This window comes from Carettochelys insculpta, chromosome 1 (assembly GCF_033958435.1).
Source record: "Carettochelys insculpta isolate YL-2023 chromosome 1, ASM3395843v1, whole genome shotgun sequence".
Taxonomy (NCBI): domain Eukaryota; kingdom Metazoa; phylum Chordata; order Testudines; family Carettochelyidae; genus Carettochelys; species Carettochelys insculpta.
The window spans coordinates 250,441,091-250,460,957 of record NC_134137.1 but is presented as its reverse complement, the minus strand read 5'-3'; the positions used below and the strand labels follow the sequence as shown (position 1 = coordinate 250,460,957).

At 41.0% G+C, this 19,867-nt stretch overlaps 1 protein-coding gene and 1 long non-coding RNA gene across 2 annotated transcripts in view; one reads left to right on the top strand and one right to left on the bottom strand.

Moving 5' to 3' along the window:
• The window catches only part of SSPN (sarcospan), a 43,073-nt gene that overhangs the window by 13,690 nt on the left and 9,516 nt on the right, over positions 1–19,867 (top strand). Inside the window, exon 2 of the mRNA XM_075004422.1 lies at positions 14,314–14,400. Within this exon, the coding sequence (XP_074860523.1) occupies positions 14,314–14,400 (87 nt within the window). The remainder of the gene's footprint in view (positions 1–14,313; positions 14,401–19,867) is intronic.
• Positions 4,585–19,867, bottom strand: part of LOC142018536 (uncharacterized) — a 35,961-nt gene continuing 20,678 nt past the window's right edge. The window contains exons 2-3 of the long non-coding RNA XR_012646851.1: positions 6,448–6,533; positions 4,585–4,677 (exon numbers count right to left, since the gene is read on the bottom strand). This is a non-coding gene — a long non-coding RNA (uncharacterized LOC142018536). The remainder of the gene's footprint in view (positions 4,678–6,447; positions 6,534–19,867) is intronic.

The following is a 19,867-nucleotide window of genomic DNA, read 5'->3' as shown; positions in this document are numbered from 1 at the left end:
CACATCTTCAAGGCCAATTTGCTTTTCGAAAGCAGCACTTCTGAAGCGCAACTGCTGTCATTAGACTAATGAGGCACTGAACATTCATATCAGCCCCTCATTAACCAGTTCTCATCTGTATAATTTAAATGCCCCTTCTGAAAGGGAGAGGCATGTGTAGACACAGCCACGCAAAAAAGCTAATCAAAAGAGTGATCTGCTCTTTCAAAAGAGAGCGTCCACACAGCTCCTGCTCTTTTGAAAGAATGGGCCAGGGATTGAAAACTCATGTGCCATGAGGGCTGCTCTTTCGGGGAAAAAAAAAAAAGCCTGCAGGGTGTCTACACAGGCACTCTTCCTGAAATGGGAGAGGAAGAGTGCTTTCTAAACGAGCGCCACATACTTTTGATTTAATTTCAAAAGAACACTTTTTGTGTGTAGATGCTCTTCTGGATATTTTGAAAGAGCCCCTTTTTTCAAAAAATATTTCAAAAGAACTTGCTAGTGTAGATGCGGCCACTGTCTATAAAAATGTGTAACACTCTTGGATTCAGTGATCTCATGTCAATGAGTTCCACAGGTTAAAAATGTGTTGCTTTTCATTCTGTTGGCTCTTTTGACCACAAGAGGTTTTTTCCTAAGATACCTGATAACCAGATGATATAAAAGAGCAGAAAGGTAAAATTGGTCAACTGCGTAAGTGTTTCCAGATATGCCTAGGCTAGGGCCTCAAGATGCATTTGAACCAGGCCTTCCTCTTCCTCAATCTCTTTTCAGACATTTTCAGCTCTCTTGCCTCTCCCAACTCAGCCACATATGTTTTCCAAAATGTGCAGGAAATTCTTGGGAAGGCTGAATGGCCTTCCTGAGTGACTGAGTGGCCTACCTATTTTTAGAGCCACGTGTTGGCTGAAAAACGCAACAACAACAAAAAACCCTCATAAAGCATTAAACAGAAAAAAGAACAAATTGGAGCAATTCTTGGTTTGGACAGCTGTAGGAATAAACCCTATTAATATATCGAATTGTGACAATAACTGATGAAAACCACAATTGTAATTTGTGACAATAACTAATGAAAACTACAACTGTAATTTGTTTCCGATGTGTTCATCTGTCCCCCATTTATGTCTATTGCATTGACAACTTGATCATTACTAGACTGTATTCTGCTATCTAGCCTCCATCTTTGCGCTGAGACCTGGTTTGTTAAGGTATGAGAAAGTTACAAACAACTTAAAACAAGGGTGACTGGATAGTGAGGACAAAACTTGGTAGGCCTTACTTAAAAAGAACACCAAAGAGATCCATGGGAATTTTGTCTGAACAACATTCTCTGGATTTGACCCATACTAAATAAGTGGATTGCATGTGTATCCTTCTTGTTTGTTTCTTTGTTTTTGCAACACTATTCTTCTTACCCTTTAGTTGCCAGGGTTAGTTCAGTTAGTGTAACAGGTCTGAGGGATAACAATTACTCAGGTAGAACAGGAGCATATTTGTGCTGCTTCTGCTCTGGCTATACTCTTTGGAAAACAATCAACCTTTGTCCTTGGAAGACAGATGTGGCTCATCAGTGTGTATCATTATTTTGGCAGTGAGGTGACATTGCTGGCTTTTTGCTGGGGCAAGTGGGAGGAAAGAGTTCTTTCACTGCTTTCGTTCCATTTTTTAGATGACTAAGTTACGTAGAATGTGGCACGTTGCATACTTTGTTTGGAATTTATTATGCATACGGAAAGTGTATATTTGTAGTTTGTCAGTCATCCTAGTTGTATTATCATTTTTTATTTAATATTAGTTTTTTGTTATTGCTTTGAGTTCCCAGTCAGGGAAAAGTTCTGCAGTGCTTGGCTCTGGGCACAATGAAAAGGCTGTTTCTGCCCCAAAGATCTTACATGATCTGGGCTGTTCTGGAAAGGAATCATTGCAGGTCTAATCCTCAGTAATTGTATTTAGGTCCCAGTATAGGACCTGGTTCTGTTTGCATGGAAATCAACAAGAATTAAGATATTAATTTCAGTAGTGACAGGATCTATTCCTGTTTTTGGTAAACAAACTATTTTAAAACCATTTTGATAATGGTTTGTTCCAAAAATTTGATTAAAATACAATCAAAACTACTAAAAATGGATCTATTTTGAAACCTGCTTAGATAGAAGGAATATTGACATTTTCCACAAATATATTTTTAAAACTTTTTTTCAGTCGTCACCTAGTAAATATTTGTTTCCCGTGGTGTGTGAACTGTTCGGTATGTCAGAGGATGTAATAACCAATATTAAACTCTTAACCTTTGTAAGTAAATCTGTATCCCATCCAGGTATTTTTCTAGGCAATATATTTCAAAGTTTAAATTCCTTCTTTGGATCCCTTTCATGCAGTGGGCCAGGGTTAGGGTTAGGGTGTTAGCTCACCCAGAATATTGTGAAATAGGAACTTGAAATAAACTTAGATTGAAACTTGCACAAAGCTGAAGTACTTATTCCCAGTTAGTCAGATAATTAGATTAGCTCTCATAACTCCATTTCATAACTCTGATGGAATCTATTGTGTGTGTGTGGGTGTGTAACAAATGCATATTGATCAATGACAACCAAGTGCTAAGACTAGTGCTTCTTACATATTTAGCCAATAGGCATGGGAAGCCTACGTTTCATGGTAGGATATTGCAATGGCTATTGAACCTTAGAATTCAGAATTGCCTTATACTATTATATAATCAATGCTGGCAGCACCCAGAACAGCCTTGCTAGAACATAGTCACTCAAATCGCTGTTAAGAATATTTATGAAAGGATATTTGTGCTATTGCACTTCCTGGATATAATTCAAAACTGATCTTTTAATCACATCCCCAGAGAAACTTGTAAACGTTTTTTTCTCTCTGTTCTGTACTCATGTTTGCTTCAAAGAGACCTTCTACCTTTTAAAACTTAAATGTAAACTTAATATTTGTTGTAATCCCCAAAAACCTCAGATTTAGGCAGGAATTATTCTGTTTACCATCACTCTCTCACAAACAATCCAGATCAAGTGTTTGACAGCTCCCTCTTCTTCATGCTTTTGGTTAACAGAAATAATGTACTATTCATTGCTATTAAAAATACTTGAGCCTTCTAAAACACCCATTTCAACTCTGCCTGAATCCTGACCTGATGTAATCCTTTATGCAGTAAACCCTTTCATATCCATCATTCCATTTTTTGGAACTCTCAAATAACTGGCATTTTAACCATAAGTAAATTTTAGCTACATTTTCCATAAGTACAGGGTAGTGAAAATAAATACAAATAAGTGCAGCAAATACAGTATGTTTCTAGAATACAGTACTACTGCTGTTGGTAAATAAAGTACTCTGCACACATTTTTGTTTGTTTCTTAATGTCTAATCTTGTTTTTCTTTAGTGTTATGCTTTGCTAGGTATACCTCTCTCTTAGCCAGAATATTTGAATATCAGGAAACCTCCTGGTCTAGGGGCTGATGGCTATGAAAGAGTTTACTGCATTTGCCTCGCAACTATCCGTTAGTATATTATTTAAATCCCAGAGGAATCCTACAGAATATATACAGGATGAATGGTATTTATTCCTATTTAAATATTTCTGAAGATGGGCCAAATCCTGCAGTTGATAAAGTCAGTAGGCATTTTGCCACTGGCCTAATGGGATTTAGATGAGCTCCTGTTTCGTTAGGATTTGAGGAGTCCTGTAGCACCTTAGGCTATATTTACGCTATGGGTTTTTTACGTAAATTATTGCAGAATACCTTATTCTGAACTTGGTGCCATCCAAACAGCCCTGAAGTTCAGAATAAAGGGCTATTTCAAATGTTGCATTGCCCCTTTCATGATGAGGGGAAGCGGAACCAGAAAAGCATGCGTGAAATAGCAGCACTGTTTTGGGTGCTGCGAAAAGCCACGGTGTTACTATTTCAGGATACTTTGTCTCCTGAAATAGCACCCACCGTGTAAGCATACCCTTAAAGATTAAAAGATTTATTAGGCCATAAGTTTGCGTGGCTAAAACCCACTTCATCAGTTGTTTGTACAAACCCACACTACCATGGCTATCCCTCTGAGACTTTAAGATTTGATTTACTGCAACAGAATTCTAATTTATCATTAAGTCTCCTATTAAAGAGAACCAGAGTTTGGTGCTGCCTTCAGTCGTGCTGGTTTTAAACTGATGTAATCCTATTGCTTTATTGAGCTGTGCCAAATTTACACCCCCACAAGAATTTCTAGATCTGAAGAAGTGGGTCTGTCCCAGGAAAGCTCATCACCTAATAGATTGTTTTGTTAGTCTTTAAAGTGCCCCAGGGCTGCTTTTTTGTTTTGTGAAGATACAGACTTACATGACTACCTCTCTATAACTGCCCCAATAAGTGAGCACAGATCGGGCCCACTGTGCCAAGAAAGGTGGTTATTTCCCCTCTCCTTCCCTGATAACTCTGTCTGTTAGCAATTAAAAGAAGACAAATAAATTGGAGACTGTGTGCAAGTCATAGGACCAGAACATAAATACGCATGACATGGAAAGGAGTAAATAACACTGATGCTTTCTTTAGAAATGTTCTCAGGCAATACTAATTAACCAGTTCTTACAGAAATGACACAAAATAAAACATTATGAGTAAATATGTTACTTCACATGGGTTCTGGAGGGACACTGCTGTGTATTCAGAAACATTGTCCTCCTAAAAAGAAAAAAAAATGGAAGAACAGTTGGTTGTATTTGTTTTCCATTAAAGCATAGACAGAAATGTTTTGATTCAACACCATATTACATATTCTCAGATTTGTACTTCTTCCATTTCAGACAAGCCCCTTCAGTGTTGGAAACTCAAACACAACAGCATTGCCTCAGAGTGGTAGCCGTATTAGTCTGTAGCTTCATAAAAACAAGCAGCATTAGAGACTAACAAATTTATTAGGTCGTGATCCACTTCTTCGGGTGATTGGAGTAGTATTCGTGTCTGAGAAAAGCAATTTGTGAAACTAACAGGTCTGGCTTCACAGCTGTTGTAGGACAATGCAGTTCCATTGACTTCCTTGAAATGATGCCAATTTACAAGAGTAGAGGATTTGGTCCAGAGAAAGCAAAACACACCTGTCTAATTTTCCCTGGAGAAGCATAGAGACACCCCCGCTCCCCAACAAACACATAGGGTTAAAGATAACTGAATATCTTACATAGTCAATGTGGGTTTTCCTATTTTTATTAGTGGGAGGCGGAGGAGGAATGGGCCTTCTTGTTCTTAACATTCATTCCTTTCTTTTTTTATAATCAAGGGTGCTACTAGTAAGGCAGGAAAGGAATATCACTCTGTACCTAGGCTAGGCAGGGTTTAACACCTTTTAAAAACATAACTGGCCCCATATAACCCACCAGAGTTAACAACATTCAGCCAACGTGTTTTCATGTTCACATTTTAACATCAGTCATGATGCCTGCTGGTGTTTAAACATGTGCACATTAAAATGTTAGCTATCTTGTGTGTCTTTTAAAAACACACACACTTCCCCCCCCACATCCAGGCAGGGTCTATAACAATTTCTTCTGTCTACATTCAGATTTGATCCCTTTAAGGTCCAGGTCTTAGGTACCATCTATCCTGCAGCCATGCTGACCTGATGTAAGATCATCTCAGGGGCTCTGGCTGGGCTATATTAAGCCCTGCTCTTACAAAGAGATGCATGCAGGCAAGCTGTTGTGTGTGTGCAGATTCCCAAGAGGCAGGCACAGGGATTTGCCTGAATGAATTTCATTGCAGAGTTGCGGGCCATAAAGCCCCCCTTGATATGCAAGCATAGCTGTGGAATTGACCAGGGCTTTTTTTCTGCTGGAACACCACCAAATGGTATTTCTGCACCTTTTTTCCCTGAGTGGAGCGGGGTGCCACACCAGGAGCCACTCCAGGTGGCTCGTGCATGGCCAGGCCACTCCAGGAGCAGTTCTGTCCAGTTTGCATGGCCACACTATACTGGAAGCTACTCTGGGAGCCTCATGCATTGCCACGCCATGCTGGGAGCCATTGTGGGTGGGAGGGTGGAGTAGCCACCGGCCACTCCTGTGTGAGGCAGTTTGGGGCTACAGGGCAGTTTGAGGCTGTGATTGGAGGGTTAAGCCTGGGGGTGGGGGGGTGGTTTGAGGCTGCGAGGGGAGGGTTAAGCCTGGGGTGGTGGGGTTGTTTGAGGCTGGGGGGGTTGGGGGGGATTGAGTTCCAGCACCTTTTTTTCTAGGAAAAAAAGCACTGGAAGTAACTCAGCCCCACCCCCATTTTTCTCCTGGCAATTGGGATTCCTGCATGACTATGGCCCTTCTAGACTGGAAGGTGAGACTGAATTTTTGTCTACTGCTTAATAGTTCCACTCCTTGCACATCAGTGAGCTTAGCTCCCCCAACATTGTTCACGATTAAAACAAGAGAAAACATCAATATGTAAAGAGAGTAAAGTAGGCCTCACCAAACCAAATTCCTTGAGACGTTGAATGAGGAGGTTAAAGGAAGTCACAAGATGGGATCACAGATGCACCTCTGACAAGCCTTAACCTAAGATATGGGAATGTCAAATACAAACATAGAACATTTCTTATTTAAAGGTTTCAAAATCAGATTATTTTAAAGATTTAGAGGATTGGAAAATCCATTGAAATCCTTCAGTCCGTTGGGCCTGATTCAAAGCCCATGGATGTCAGTGGAAAGAATTCCATTTAATTCAGCAGACCTGGTGTCAGACTCTTGAAAATATCAAAGATGTGAATTTTTGAGAACTAGAAGGCAGTTAAGACCTTACTGAGTGTGTGAAATGCAGCAGGTATTACTTGTTGGGGGGCTTTTATGGTTGATTTAATTTAACAGATAATGAGAACCCCATCAGCCTCTATTCTGAAGCACAAACTGATAGGATTTGAATGTTATCATGCCAAAGAATGCTGCTGTATTTATCTAGACTGCACAGGCATCAATGAATATCAGAGGTAAAAGAGTTAACTTTGGGACATCAAAACTCCAATAAGGATGCAGCAAGAAGACAGAGCAGCATTAGAAGTGCAATTTTTATGCTGTGTTTAGTCTGCTAGACAGCAGTAAAGCCTTTAAAAATATCTCATCCCTTCCCCTGCTTTCTTTTACTGATATGATTATATCATGAGCACCGTGAAATATTTCACAATGTGTTTGTTCTATATAGCAGTCATTCTGTACACAGTGGTCTTCCAGGAGGTACATCAACTCAGCTAGATATTTGCCTGGTTGTACAACAGGCTACTTAAAAAGCCTTTGTGAAGTCAGTACAATCTAAAATTTCATAGAATGACTTGCTCAGACTGGTCTATATGCTGTATTCTGAAATATAGGTACAACTGTTATATTCCACTTCATTTATGTTATAACTATCTGGTAAAAATGAGAAAGCCAGCAATTTCTCAGTAATAATGTGCTGTGATAAGTTTTTTATTTTTATGTCCTCTTATGTGAGTTTTTTAGTGAGGTGAAACCTGGGGGTACACAAGGCAAACCAGATTCTTAAAGGGGTCTGGAAAAGTTGAGAGTTAGGGCTCTAAGGTTCTATAAAGCATAAGCTGGGGGCCAATGGAGAGCAGGCTGGTCACATGGTTCTCGCTTTGCATCCTGTGGGTTTAAGGTTAGCCCAGCGTTTTCCAGTGAGGTGCTAAGTGCTCTCATTGAAGTGACATTAAGCTGAGGACTTTAATACACCTCACAGGAGTGCTGAATGCCTTCTATGGCTGAGCTCACCCTGAAGAGCAAAAGCTGACAGTGTAATTAATTGCATTTAAAATTACTTCTTGCACTAGATTCTGAGTTTGGAGCAGGGACTGTCCTTTGTCAGTCACTGGAAAGTAGTAAGTGCTACTGCAAATAAATAATACTGTTAAGACAACGATAGTACACAACTAGATTTCAGAGAGGCAGCCATGTTAGTTTGTTTCAGGAAAACCAACAAGGAGTCCGGGTGGCATGTTAAAGACTAACACATTTATTAGGACATAAGCTTTCATGAGATACAACTCACTTCCTACATACTTTTCTCTTCTGTTCCACATATGCAATTATTGTGTTTACATTTCAGCCCCCTGGCAAGCACAAACAGGTAGAGAGATGTACTGTTTGCTAAGATGGAGTCCACACCATGAAAAGTTTGAAAGTCTCTGCTCTAACTCATGCTATTGCAGCGTACAGGAAATGTTGCTGACTGCTATTAAACCCTGCAGCCTTTGCTAATGATATTAAAACAAAAAATACCTGCAGATATCTTGTAACACAGAGGAGAGATGATATTTAAATTCCTGATGCTATCCCTACAAGACTGAACCATCCTTTCTCAGAAATTACAGTGGTTACTTGTGATATAAATAGAAACTCACCCACGGAATCACTGATCAAATTATATCCTCACATAGTATCTGACCAAAAGCCCACTGAAATCAGCTGGAATTACACATCTCAAGATCTGGCCTGTAAATATTGTCCAAGATAGTAAAATTAGTTTTCTCCTGCATTGCTATAAACCCAAACACCACAGCAATGGTGCACACAGGAGAAACAGAAGAAGAAATGTGATCTAGGATGGGAGAAGAGCCTTGGTGGTTATTTACATGCAAAACAGCAGTGACAATTAAAGTTAGTAAAAGTAGTGCAGCCTAAAGAATTTTCATGTTCAAGGTGATTTTGAGGATGAGCTCTCACTCCCTAGGAAATGTATCTGGTGGCCAGTGTAATACATAGCCACTACCTACCATATTTCTTCTCATGGTAGTGTTGTTAGCTGAAGGTGTGCATTGAAAGGCTGATGATTGGCTCCTTATAACTAGGTTGCTCTAGACAGGTTGGGCTCACTGCCTGTAGAAGGCATTCCACGTAGAAGAAGAGAGTTCAGTTTCAAAGTGAGGACTGTTGGCCTGCTCAAATAATTTGTAAAAGTTGTACCAATCACACATGCTCAATGGCCTTCATTTTCAGGGAGTATACCAATATAATACTAGGGTGTCACCCCGAAGCAGTAAAAGTGTCTGTTTTGCCTGACAGCTGTGGAAAATGGGAAAAGCTTACCATATGGCTGTGGCTAAAGAAATGTGCCGGAGAACTACACTGGGTTCCCCGAATGTGTGAACAATGGCTGGCAAATCTAGAGAAACAGATGAGATGTTGAAAAGAGAGAGAGTGCATGTTGCTCATATACAAGAAACAAAATGGACAGGGCTAAAATCCACGACCATCTGGAGGGTTACAACATAATGCATCATAACTCAATATCCAGGAGGAGTAATCCAAGGAGAAATATAGGAAAGGGTAGTACAGGTCGAACTTCATCTGGCACCCTCAGGACCTGACTGGTGGCAGACAAGCGAATTTGCTGAATGACCACATTACCAACACTTCTACTGCTTACTGGGCTCTTAGAAAGCATTTAGAGGTAAATTAGAACTAAGTAACAGCACAAAACACCAAGAGCCAAGACCTGTGGCTCTAAACAAACCTTATGGGACCACGGGAAACTTAGCCATACGCATGATAAGTGGTCATCTGGGTAACTAAAATCATGCCATATTATGGAGTTTGCCAGATGAGAAAGTTCTGGATTAGAGAGATTCAGCCTGTACAAAGAAAGTGGTGACTAATGTTAGTTAGAATGGCAAATGTTTAGTGTTACATACAGATACATATAGAAGCCATACAAATGAGAAAAAGGTGGAATTCCAGATAGTGCTGGACCCAGGGATAAATAAAGTACCAGAAGCTAAATACTTGATTATCAGAGCACTTCTCAGCAGGCATGTGAGAACACAGTGAGTGCTACTATAACTGGCACCAAGGACAAGGTTTTGGAACCAAAAATGAAGTTGGTAGAAAATCTTGGAGTCAGCCAAAGCCTGATTATTGCTAATCCAGGATAATTACTTTACTTATATACAAGAGCTGTTCTAGTAGGTCCCAGAGCAATTACTTCCTGAAAAGAGGAAAGGTGCAAAAAAACACGTAAGAGATTGTAACTTGGTACCAGGACAGCAGATTGAGGACCAACATAGATTTGCTTCTACTGGACTTTTGAGTGCAAAGGCTAGTGGCAGACAAAAGATGAGTTGTTGAAGAAAGAATAAAGCAGCAAAGGCTCTCGGATATTGAAATTAGAATATAAAGATAAGATTCTACAGAGATTGGACATAACTAAAGTAATGAGTATTAGGGGAAAATGTCCAAACATATCAGAGGAAGTTCACAAGGTGCCTGTGGCCAGATGGAAAAAAGGAAACTACTTGGCAAGGAGCTGTGGTAGTGGTCCAACAATGTGTCGGAGGCAGGAAAGGAGGAGTGATTTAAGCAGTCAGAAAACAAGAATGGTGGAAGGTTCTGAGAAAAACAAGCTGGTAAAGAAAATGCCAAAAACAATGGCTGACGAAAGTAAAGGTCAGGCATTTAACACTTTATATGCAGGACTACTAATGAAGGAAGGAGAAAAGGGAATATGCAGATTGCCCAAGATTAGGTGAAGACGAATGGGGGACTTGGGAGCTGTGTAGTTGGTTGTTGGTCAGAGGTGAAAATGAAGGAATGCTGGTGGAAGAATGCTGCTAGAATCTGCAGAAACCATTGAGGGGATGGTGCTCAAGCAACAACCTTGCCCATCTTATCACCACAGTTCAGACTCAGACAGCACTAACTATGAAGAAAGCAGGTAAGGCAGTGGGATTGGACAGCATAGCAATTAAGTCACTTCAAGTACTAGGCCATGAGGGAGAGATCGTGAAGTTATCTTACTTAACTCTCCATCCTGGAAGAATGCATGGTAAGTGGAAGAAGAGCACATTGGTCCCCGTCTTCAAATATAAAGGTGAAGTGCCAAAATTTAGTAATTACTGACCCCTCAAGTTAATGAGTTACATGATGAAATGGCTGGAGAGAATTAGTGAGAGGAGATATCAGGAGTTGTTGGAGCATCCAGTGAGCAACAGCCAAGTTGGATTTATTTAGGATGGACACAAGCTTTGCCACCCGAATATGTCAAGAACAGTGCAAGGAATTGCATTTAGTGTTGGGGACTTAAAGAAGGTTTATAACAATTCCTAGAGAACTGTTATGGTGATGCCTGCTGTCTGCAGTCTTCCAGAGATGTATTTTCAGACTGTCACAGACATGTCCAAGAGTAGCACAACTGTAGTGAGAAGCAGCTATGGTAATAATAAGTGATTCAGGGAAAAGAAAGGTCTACATCAAGGAACAGCATTAAACACATTCCTATTTGTGATTGTAATGGACTCCTGGATGCAGAAGATTCAGGAAGAGCTTTGCTGTACCATGCTTTTTGCCTGTGACCTTTTGTATCATGAAGATACATATAAACTGGAAAGGGGGCTTGAACTATGGAGGGCTGCATTAGAAGAGAATGGTTTATGCAGTGGCTGACAAAAGATGGAATACATATAATGCTTCAGAGGGACAAGAAGCAAATAAAGTTAGAAGATATAGATGGTAGGTCTGTGCAACAATTTAAATACCTCCATTTGTGCCATGTCACAATTGAAAAGTGATTGTAGATGTTAGAATCCATATGAAGAGGGTTTTGTATAAATGGAGAGAATTCTCTGAATGGTAAGAATATGCCAAGTGCACTGAAGAACAAAGTGTATAAGATTATGGTTAAGCCACCCATGATGTCTGAATGCTGACTCCTCTGAGGAAAAAAGAATAAGAGTACTTTACACTGCAAGTATGAGAGCTTACGTAGCCTCTGGATAGGACAAGAACTGATACGCTACACAATTGAACAGTTCTAGCCATGAGACACATAGCTCCTGCCATTGCAAATCTGAGATCTTATCAACCAAGATGGCTAGGTCATGTGAGATTACAAGATGTGGGATATGCTGGCCAGAGACTATATGAGGTGGTAGTCCCTGGACAAAGATTGCAAGGAGGACCAATGAAAAGGAAGTTAGATACACTGAAAGAAGACCTGAAGATGGTTGGTTTCAGTTTGGAAGATGCATTTGATAAGAACATTGAAGATGAAGAATTGATGGGACAAAGGAAAGAAGACGAGTTTAGTTTTTGCAAAAGATTGTGTGTATGTTCTTAAATCCATGTAAAACAGACTTATATCAAGCTAAACTTTACATTGATTAAGGCATATTTAAGTTAAACTAAAACCGATTTCTCTTAAGCATGTCAAAAGAAAGTTTTGCTTTGGTTTAACCAAATTGATCTGAATTCATTTTAAATGGAACTGGTGCAACTTCTGCACACAGGCAAGTCCTAAAACCAAAGACTACATGCTGGTGTCTCCTGGGAAAGGTTCTGGAAAAGGGAGTGGAGCTTAGCAATTAGCTGAAGGTTTTTCAATCTGTTAAGAGCAAATAAGGCATAATTGCTTATGGGACATCAGGGAGGGCAGTTAGCAACTAAGGCTTCAGAGACCAGCAGTTTGTGCTCACCAGCACTGCTAGCTATTAGCAGAGGTACAAGGCACATGGGGACTTGGCTAGGTCACAACTCTCCTGTCTACCCCAGTTATGGCTATGGAGTGGTCATTGGGCACATAATTGGCCTACATCAAATTTTGAGTAGTTGGGGCAAAATTTTGCCTGGATCCTGTGTGCTCTCTTCTCCACCTCCACAGGATTATCAAGAATTACATCCCAAAAGTTACTGTCTATCCATTGTGGCAGAGAGGTAGCCATGTTAGTCTGTATTCTATCAAAACAAAAAAGTAGTCATGTAGCACTTTAAAGACTAGCTGTCCCATGAAAGCTCATCACCTAGTAAATTATTTTGTTAGTCTTTAAAGTGCTACATGACTGCTTTTTTTGTTTTTAATCTATCCATCGAGTATGAGAGCTCTTTCCTTCTCAGATTAATGGTAACAGCCAAGCCCATGGTAGGCTTGATGGAGTCTCTGGCAGGTCTCCCTTTTTGGGTTATAACTGTTCTTTTGGAGTCAGTTTTGAAAATAAACTGTCAAGTTTTGCTGTGCTACCTGAATGAAATGCAAAATGTAAAGAACGAGCATAAATGGAGCCATAGAAATTTTGGCCAAGGTTTCCAAAGCTTAGTGCCTGAAGTTAGGCCTCAAATATTTAGCTACCTAAATAAATGTCCTGATTTTCAAAAATGCTAAGGGCAAAAGCTTCCCTTGATTCCAGCTGGAGATGTGAGTGCTTGACACCTCTGACAACCAGGCCATTAATTTAGATGCCTTAATATGGATTGAGGGAGGCTAACTTTGAGCTTTCAAATTTTGGAAACCTTGAGCTACATTCTAAAGCCAACATATTTCCCCAGGGTTAGAGTCCTGGCCTTGGACTGGTGAATCCGACTCATTCATGAACTTCCTCTGCGACTTTATAGCCGTGTCTACACGTGCACGCTACTTCGAAGTAGCAGCACTAACTTCGAAATAGCACCCGTCACAGCTACATGTGTTGGGTGCTATTTCGATGTTAACGTCGCCGTTAGGCGGCGAGACGTCAAAGCCGCTAACCCCATGAGGGGATGGGAATAGCGCCCTACTTCGAAGTTGAACGTCGAAGTAGGGCACGTGTAGACAATCCGCGTCCCGCAACATCGAAATAGCAGGGTCCGCCATGGTGGCCATCAGCTGAGGGGTTGAGAGACGCTCTCTCTCCAGCCCCTGCGGGACTCTATGGTCACCGTGTGCAGCAGCCCTTCGCCCAGGGCTTCTGGCTGCTGCTGCGGCAGCTGGGGATCCATGCTGCATGCACAGGCTCTACAACCAGTTGTCGGCTCTGTGTATCTTGTGTTGTTTAGTGCAACTGTGTCTGGGAGGGGCCCTTTAAGGGAGTGGCTTGCTGTTGAGTCCGCCCTGTGACTGTGTCTGCAGCTGTGCCTGGCACCCTTATTTCGATGTGTGCTACTTTGGCGTGTAGACGTTCCCTCGCAGCGCCTATTTCGATGTGGTGCTGCACAACGTCGATGTTGAACGTCGACGTTGCCAGCCCTGGAGGACGTGTAGACGTTATTCATCAAAATAGCCTATTTCGATGTTGCTACATCGAAATAAGCTACTTTGATGTAGGCTTCACGTGTAGACGTAGCCAATGTAAGTCAAGTTAGCCTCCCTGTGCCTCCTTTCCATGGACATAATAGCAGTGCCCTACATCACTGGGGTATAGTCAAAATATCACCACCGCCCCTACAAAGGAAGGGGTAAGATTGTGAGGCATGCTGGGGACACATAAGTACCACAGTTAGCCTAGTAAAATAAGTTTTAAGATGTAGATATTGGCAATGTAGATAAGAAATTTGGAAAAATAATATATCTTGACACTGTCCTTTAAAATCTCCTCCTTTGCAGGTCTGTGTGGTGGCCTTAGTAGGAATGGTTGTGCTTTGTGTTTCATATCAGCCTGAGGAGAAGACATGTTTTCAGTTTGCCATAAAGGTACTGTGTAATTTTTTTTATTTTACATATATATATATATATATAAAATATATCACAAGATGCTTTACTGGATAATTTGCCATCTAAAAGAAGCCATATTCTGCTTGAAATCTGCAGGAATGTAAAACTGATATTGGCAGTCTAGAAAATGCCAACAGTCATACAAATGCTTATAAGGATGTATGCTATACCCTGCATATATATCTGCAGTCTGCATAAAAGAGGAATTCCAGGTCAAGATGTGCTAAATCCCTGAAAATAAAGCAAGAGCTCCTTTCATATCTGCAGGATTTGGGGGGCTGTCAAGGACATTTGAATAAACAGGCCCAGGGTTCTGAAAAGGAAGGTGTTACGGACTAAGGGAAGACATCACAGCGATGAGGATAAGGAAGAAGTTCATGTGAAAGGGGTTCTGATGAATATCTATTTCTGGCATTTTGTGATTGAGTTGAAGTCCCATCCAGTAGGCAGTTTTCTCCTTATCAGAAAGTTAGCTTCTGACTGCATGTGCGCATGCAAGTCAGAAGGTTTGTGGAAGAGGCTCTGCCTGCCCACCCACATACTAAGGATATATAGTAAACTCATCTAAACTATGTAATCTTGCTTTCTATTGTGTCAGGTATGACAAACCTGTTCCAAGTTCTGTTCAGTGTTCCAAGGATGTAGCGCAAGGACTATGTGCCATTCATGTCCCGTTTAAGTTCTCAAAACAACATTTATGTTGTATTTGTGGAGTTCATTGACTCTCTGCGGGCAGATAAATTTCACTCTGGAGGTGTACAAAACTTCCTTTCTCCAGTGGTAGTGGTGCAGCAGCAGTTCTCCAGGTTACTGGTCTTTCTAGGGCTCTTGCTATGCTGCGGTGAAATAATGAGTGACAGAATTAAATGGAAAAGAAAAATTAATAAAATTCAAGGGGAAGATTTACAAAGACACAGGAGGCAGAAGGGGTAGCACTTACACTAGTGTAAAGCATGGCTCTTACCTCCCCTAATTTGTCTTCATGGGCTGAAAGTCCAAGCTGATCTCACTCTGAGCAAGGTTTCCCTGTCAAATTTTATAGGTTTTTAGAGTAATTTCTATGGAATCTGATTGGTTTAATCCTTAAAAGTACAGGACTTTGCCATACAGGAGGCAGTGCATCTTAGCTAAATTGTTTATTTCCCTGACAGGTGTAACAAAAATATAATTTTCTTATCAGTAAATAGTTTACAATCTTCTCTTTTCCTATGTGATAAACCCAAAGGAGGATGTATGTGACCTACCACTCACTGTACCTAATCATCATATGTCACTACCCCCATTCCTCCCATTCCCTTTCTATTTAGATGGCAATCACAGAGCCTATATATCAGTGAAAAACATTTTTTCAGGGACAAATTCTGGCTCCTTGGCAGAGCTCCCTAAGCAGTTGTATTTACAATTTTGGAGTTGCCTCTGGCTCTGCCATGTGATTAGTCTGCTGATGGGATCTCTGCACTCACTGCCTTGTGCTCTTTCCCATGCTGCACTTTCTTTTGACTCACCTTTTGTTATTTAGAAATGGGTTCATTTTCATCTGTTTGCAGAGGAAATTCCTCTGCAAACATAGCATGAGGCTAATAGCTATTTGTCAATTACCTAATGCCTCCATAGGACTGTGCATCTCAGCTGATTGCTGCAGGGGTGCCTGCATATTTTTGAATCTGAAAGGAAACCTCAGATTTACTTCAGGTACGGAGCACTTCATTGTGTGCTCCAAAATAAATGCATTAATTAAATGCATGCGAGGACACAAGAAGTATTGCCTAAATTACTGATTTGATGCCGTTTTGCACTCACTTTTTATATGTGCCGATATCTGCATACCATGAAAATCAGTGCAGAAGCAGACCCCTAGCACATAAAGGTTTAAAAAAAACCACATAATGGGGTCATAGTCTACTCTCCATTCCATCTCTTCAGTGGGGTGGCTACAGATTTACAACAGGATCAGAGCAAAATTGAATATCATGAATACCAACATTAATGCATTTGTCTGTTGCCAGCATGTTTTTCCCTTTAAATATGTCTAAGTCATCTTTCGAAATACTGTCACGTGCTCATAAATTATCATACAGCTTTGTTAAGTGGCTGCCCTCAGTTAGTAGCTGCCCCTTTACCATGCAGTTCTTAATAGAAGCTACCCTCATTTTATGTCTGCACCAGGGCTGAGCAATTTTTTTATGGTGGGCACCACTTTTCGTCCCTGCAATTAGCCCCACCCCCACCGCCAACCTGTCTAATGTAATCCAGACCAACAGAAATTCCAGTTATGTTCATATTTTTTTAAAAAAAAAAAGACTTTCAGCACATGTAAGAAAAGTATTTAGAATGTAAATACTTTATTACTTGGTATATAAATGTGAATACACAGAAAATAAAAACAGTAACATATTACAACATTTTAATGAGATAATGAACATGAGACCCAGTAGCCAATCCTGCTGCATCCCCTTATGAAATGCCATGCCCCCCAATGGAGCCCCCCACTTTGCACACCCCGATCTACACCTTTACTGTGGGCCTTTCCCATGAAAGGCGGAATGTAATTAAATATAATAAAAGCCTTCATTTAAAATTGCCCTAAATTTAAGGCTTCTGGGAGAGTCATTAAACTTAATAGAAGCTGTGGTTTTGAAATAGAAGATCTAGGTATACTGAGTTCTGTTAGCTTGGAGGAATGGAAGGGATGTGGAGATACACCTATCTCGTAGAGCTGGGATGCACCTTCAGAGGTCATTGAGTCCAGTCCCCTGCACTCTCAGCAGGACCTATCACCATCCTGGGCAGACTTTTTAACGTATTCGCCCTGGATTCTGAAATGGTGCCCTCAGCGGGTGATCTCACAGCCCTGGGATTAGCAGGCCAATGCACAAACCACCGAGCTATCCCTCCCCCACAAAATACTCATTCGGTATCTCTTATAAGACCTACTGTTCTCTCCACCCCCCAAAAATGACACGTATGGGAAGATACACCTATAGTATGAATCAAAGATAAATGTACACCAAGCCTACATCGACACTGGAGTGATCTGTCAAAAGAAGTTACTGTTGGAAGATATCTTCTGTTGAGATAGTAGCCACACACAAAAGCAGATCACTCTGTCGATCCACTCGGTCAACAGAGAGTGGCCAGACTGCCAGGATGCTTTCTCAACAGAACAGCCAACCAGAAGCACAGCATATAGGGCTGCCCAGTGACCCAGAAGCCCTGTCTATCGACAGAGGGCCCCCTGGAGCATCCACATGGCTTTTTTTATCAACAGCAACTATCGACAAATGTGTTCAGCCAAGTGGAGGAAAGGCAGAAGGCTGTCAACAAAGTGCCGACTTCTGTCAACATATTGTTGACAAAATGCATTTTGTGTATGAATGCTCCATGAGTTTTGTTGACAAAGCCCCGGTTTTGTCGACAAAACTCTCAAGTGTAGATGTAGCCCAAGAGTGGATTTTTATCAAAACATATCTATTTGGAGTTTCAGAGTCACACAAAATGCTTATGTCTTGGTAGTTTGCTTCTCGCACAAAGGTTAAAACAGTCTCTTTATTTAAAGTAATAAATTTGCAACCATGCCATGTTGCTGACAGATAGGTAAGAAGCCAAGCAATATAAATGCCTCCATACTGAGGAGCAGAAGCAGAAGAAATGTTGGCACTCTGCACAGAGTTATGTTTAATATACATTTACAAAGGTAGAGTGCAATACAAAATTGGTTGATCCAGAACTCAGATGTCAGGAATTCCATACCTTATAAAAACCAAAGCTCCACTGCTGCAACCTGAAGTGATTGAGGCTCTGAACGATCATGTGCTGATGTCAGAATTCCATCCACGTGGCACAGATTTCAAAGACTAGTCCCCAGATAATCACATTTCCTCTGGGACTTAGAAAATACTCCGTCCTTTTTTATTCCTTGCAAGTAGCAGCCTTAGACTACGTCTACATTGGAGAGTTTTGTTGACAAAACTCACGAGCGTGCACATTACAAGTGTGTTCTATTGACAATAAATCGACAGAATGTGGCACTTCTGTCGGCAGCATTTTGCCACTCTCTCAGGAGGCAGAACACCTTTTTCAACAGAATCTGTTGACAGAAAGCCAGTGTGGATGCTCTGGGAGGTGCCTGTGTCAACAGACGCAGCTTCTGGGACGTGGTGTGGCCGTATCTGCTGTGCTTCTGGTTGGCTGTTCTCTCATGAGAACAGCAGGGCTGTCCATCTACTTTTAGTCAACAGACCAGATTGCTCTTCTAATCTGCTTTCATGTGTGGCCACGATCTGTTGACAGAAGTTTTATCGGAAGATAGCTTCTGGCGGTGACATCTGTCAACAGATCGCTGTAGTGTAGACATAGCCTTACAGTGTAATGGGAATTTAACTTCCTTCTGTACCTTTGACATCTCCTTCACCTTCCTGGGCCAGATTTCCAAAAGGGCCTCACAGTGGGAGGTGCAAATTTGTCCCTAGAAGTTTGTATGCCTGGTTTGTCATGATCTTTGTTTTCCACATAGAGCCTCAGATAAACTCAAGCAAAATGCACTTGCAGGCCACACGCCCCTGCATTGGACACCCAGATGTCCAATAGGCCTGCACGAGTCTTGAGGTTTTTTGGACGTGCAAAACATAGCTGTGAGTAAATGCATATGCCATGTTGCTCTTGTAATTTTAAGAGGCCCCTTATGTTAGTGGCTTAGAGACAGCATTTTTGTAAGCACCATGGCGTGTCATTAAATGTTTGACCCAAGCTGGTATAAATGGCTGTGGTGCTATTGACCTCAATAGAGCAACACCAACTACTTTTTTACCAGTACTTGAAATTGGCTGGGGGGCAGAATGGGGGGCAGGTCAGATGAGTACCAGCTCCTCTTTCTTTTACACAGAAGGCACTGGTTACATCTACACTACATTCCCCTTTCAGAGGAGTAATGCAAATGAGGGAGATTGAAAATGCAAATGAACTGCTGATTTACAAATCTCACACCTCATTTGCATAATCACATGCAATCGCATTTCCAGAAGAGGCTTTTCCAAAAACAAAATCAGCCATGTAGACGGGGTTCCTTTGGGAAAAAAATAAATGTTTTCAAAAGAACGATTCTTAGAAACTCATTTGCATTCCTCCTCCAAAAGGGAAATGCAGTGCAGATGTAGCCACTGACTCTAGCCGAATATGTGGCTGTTACAATTCTAGTCAAAGTGACATGAGCAATACCACAAAAGTGAACTCTACTCCATTAAATACACCATGTTTGTAAAAATTTAGACTCATTAATACTCTTTTTAACAGGCCTGTTATGAAAATTATATTTCAACCCTCATATGAAGTAAATAAAATATGCCTTTCGAGGGCTCATGTACTTGCAACTGCTTTTAGTGCCTACAGCTCTGCACCAACATAGAATTACATATTTATTGCAACTCTTGAGCATGAAATGTATAAACTG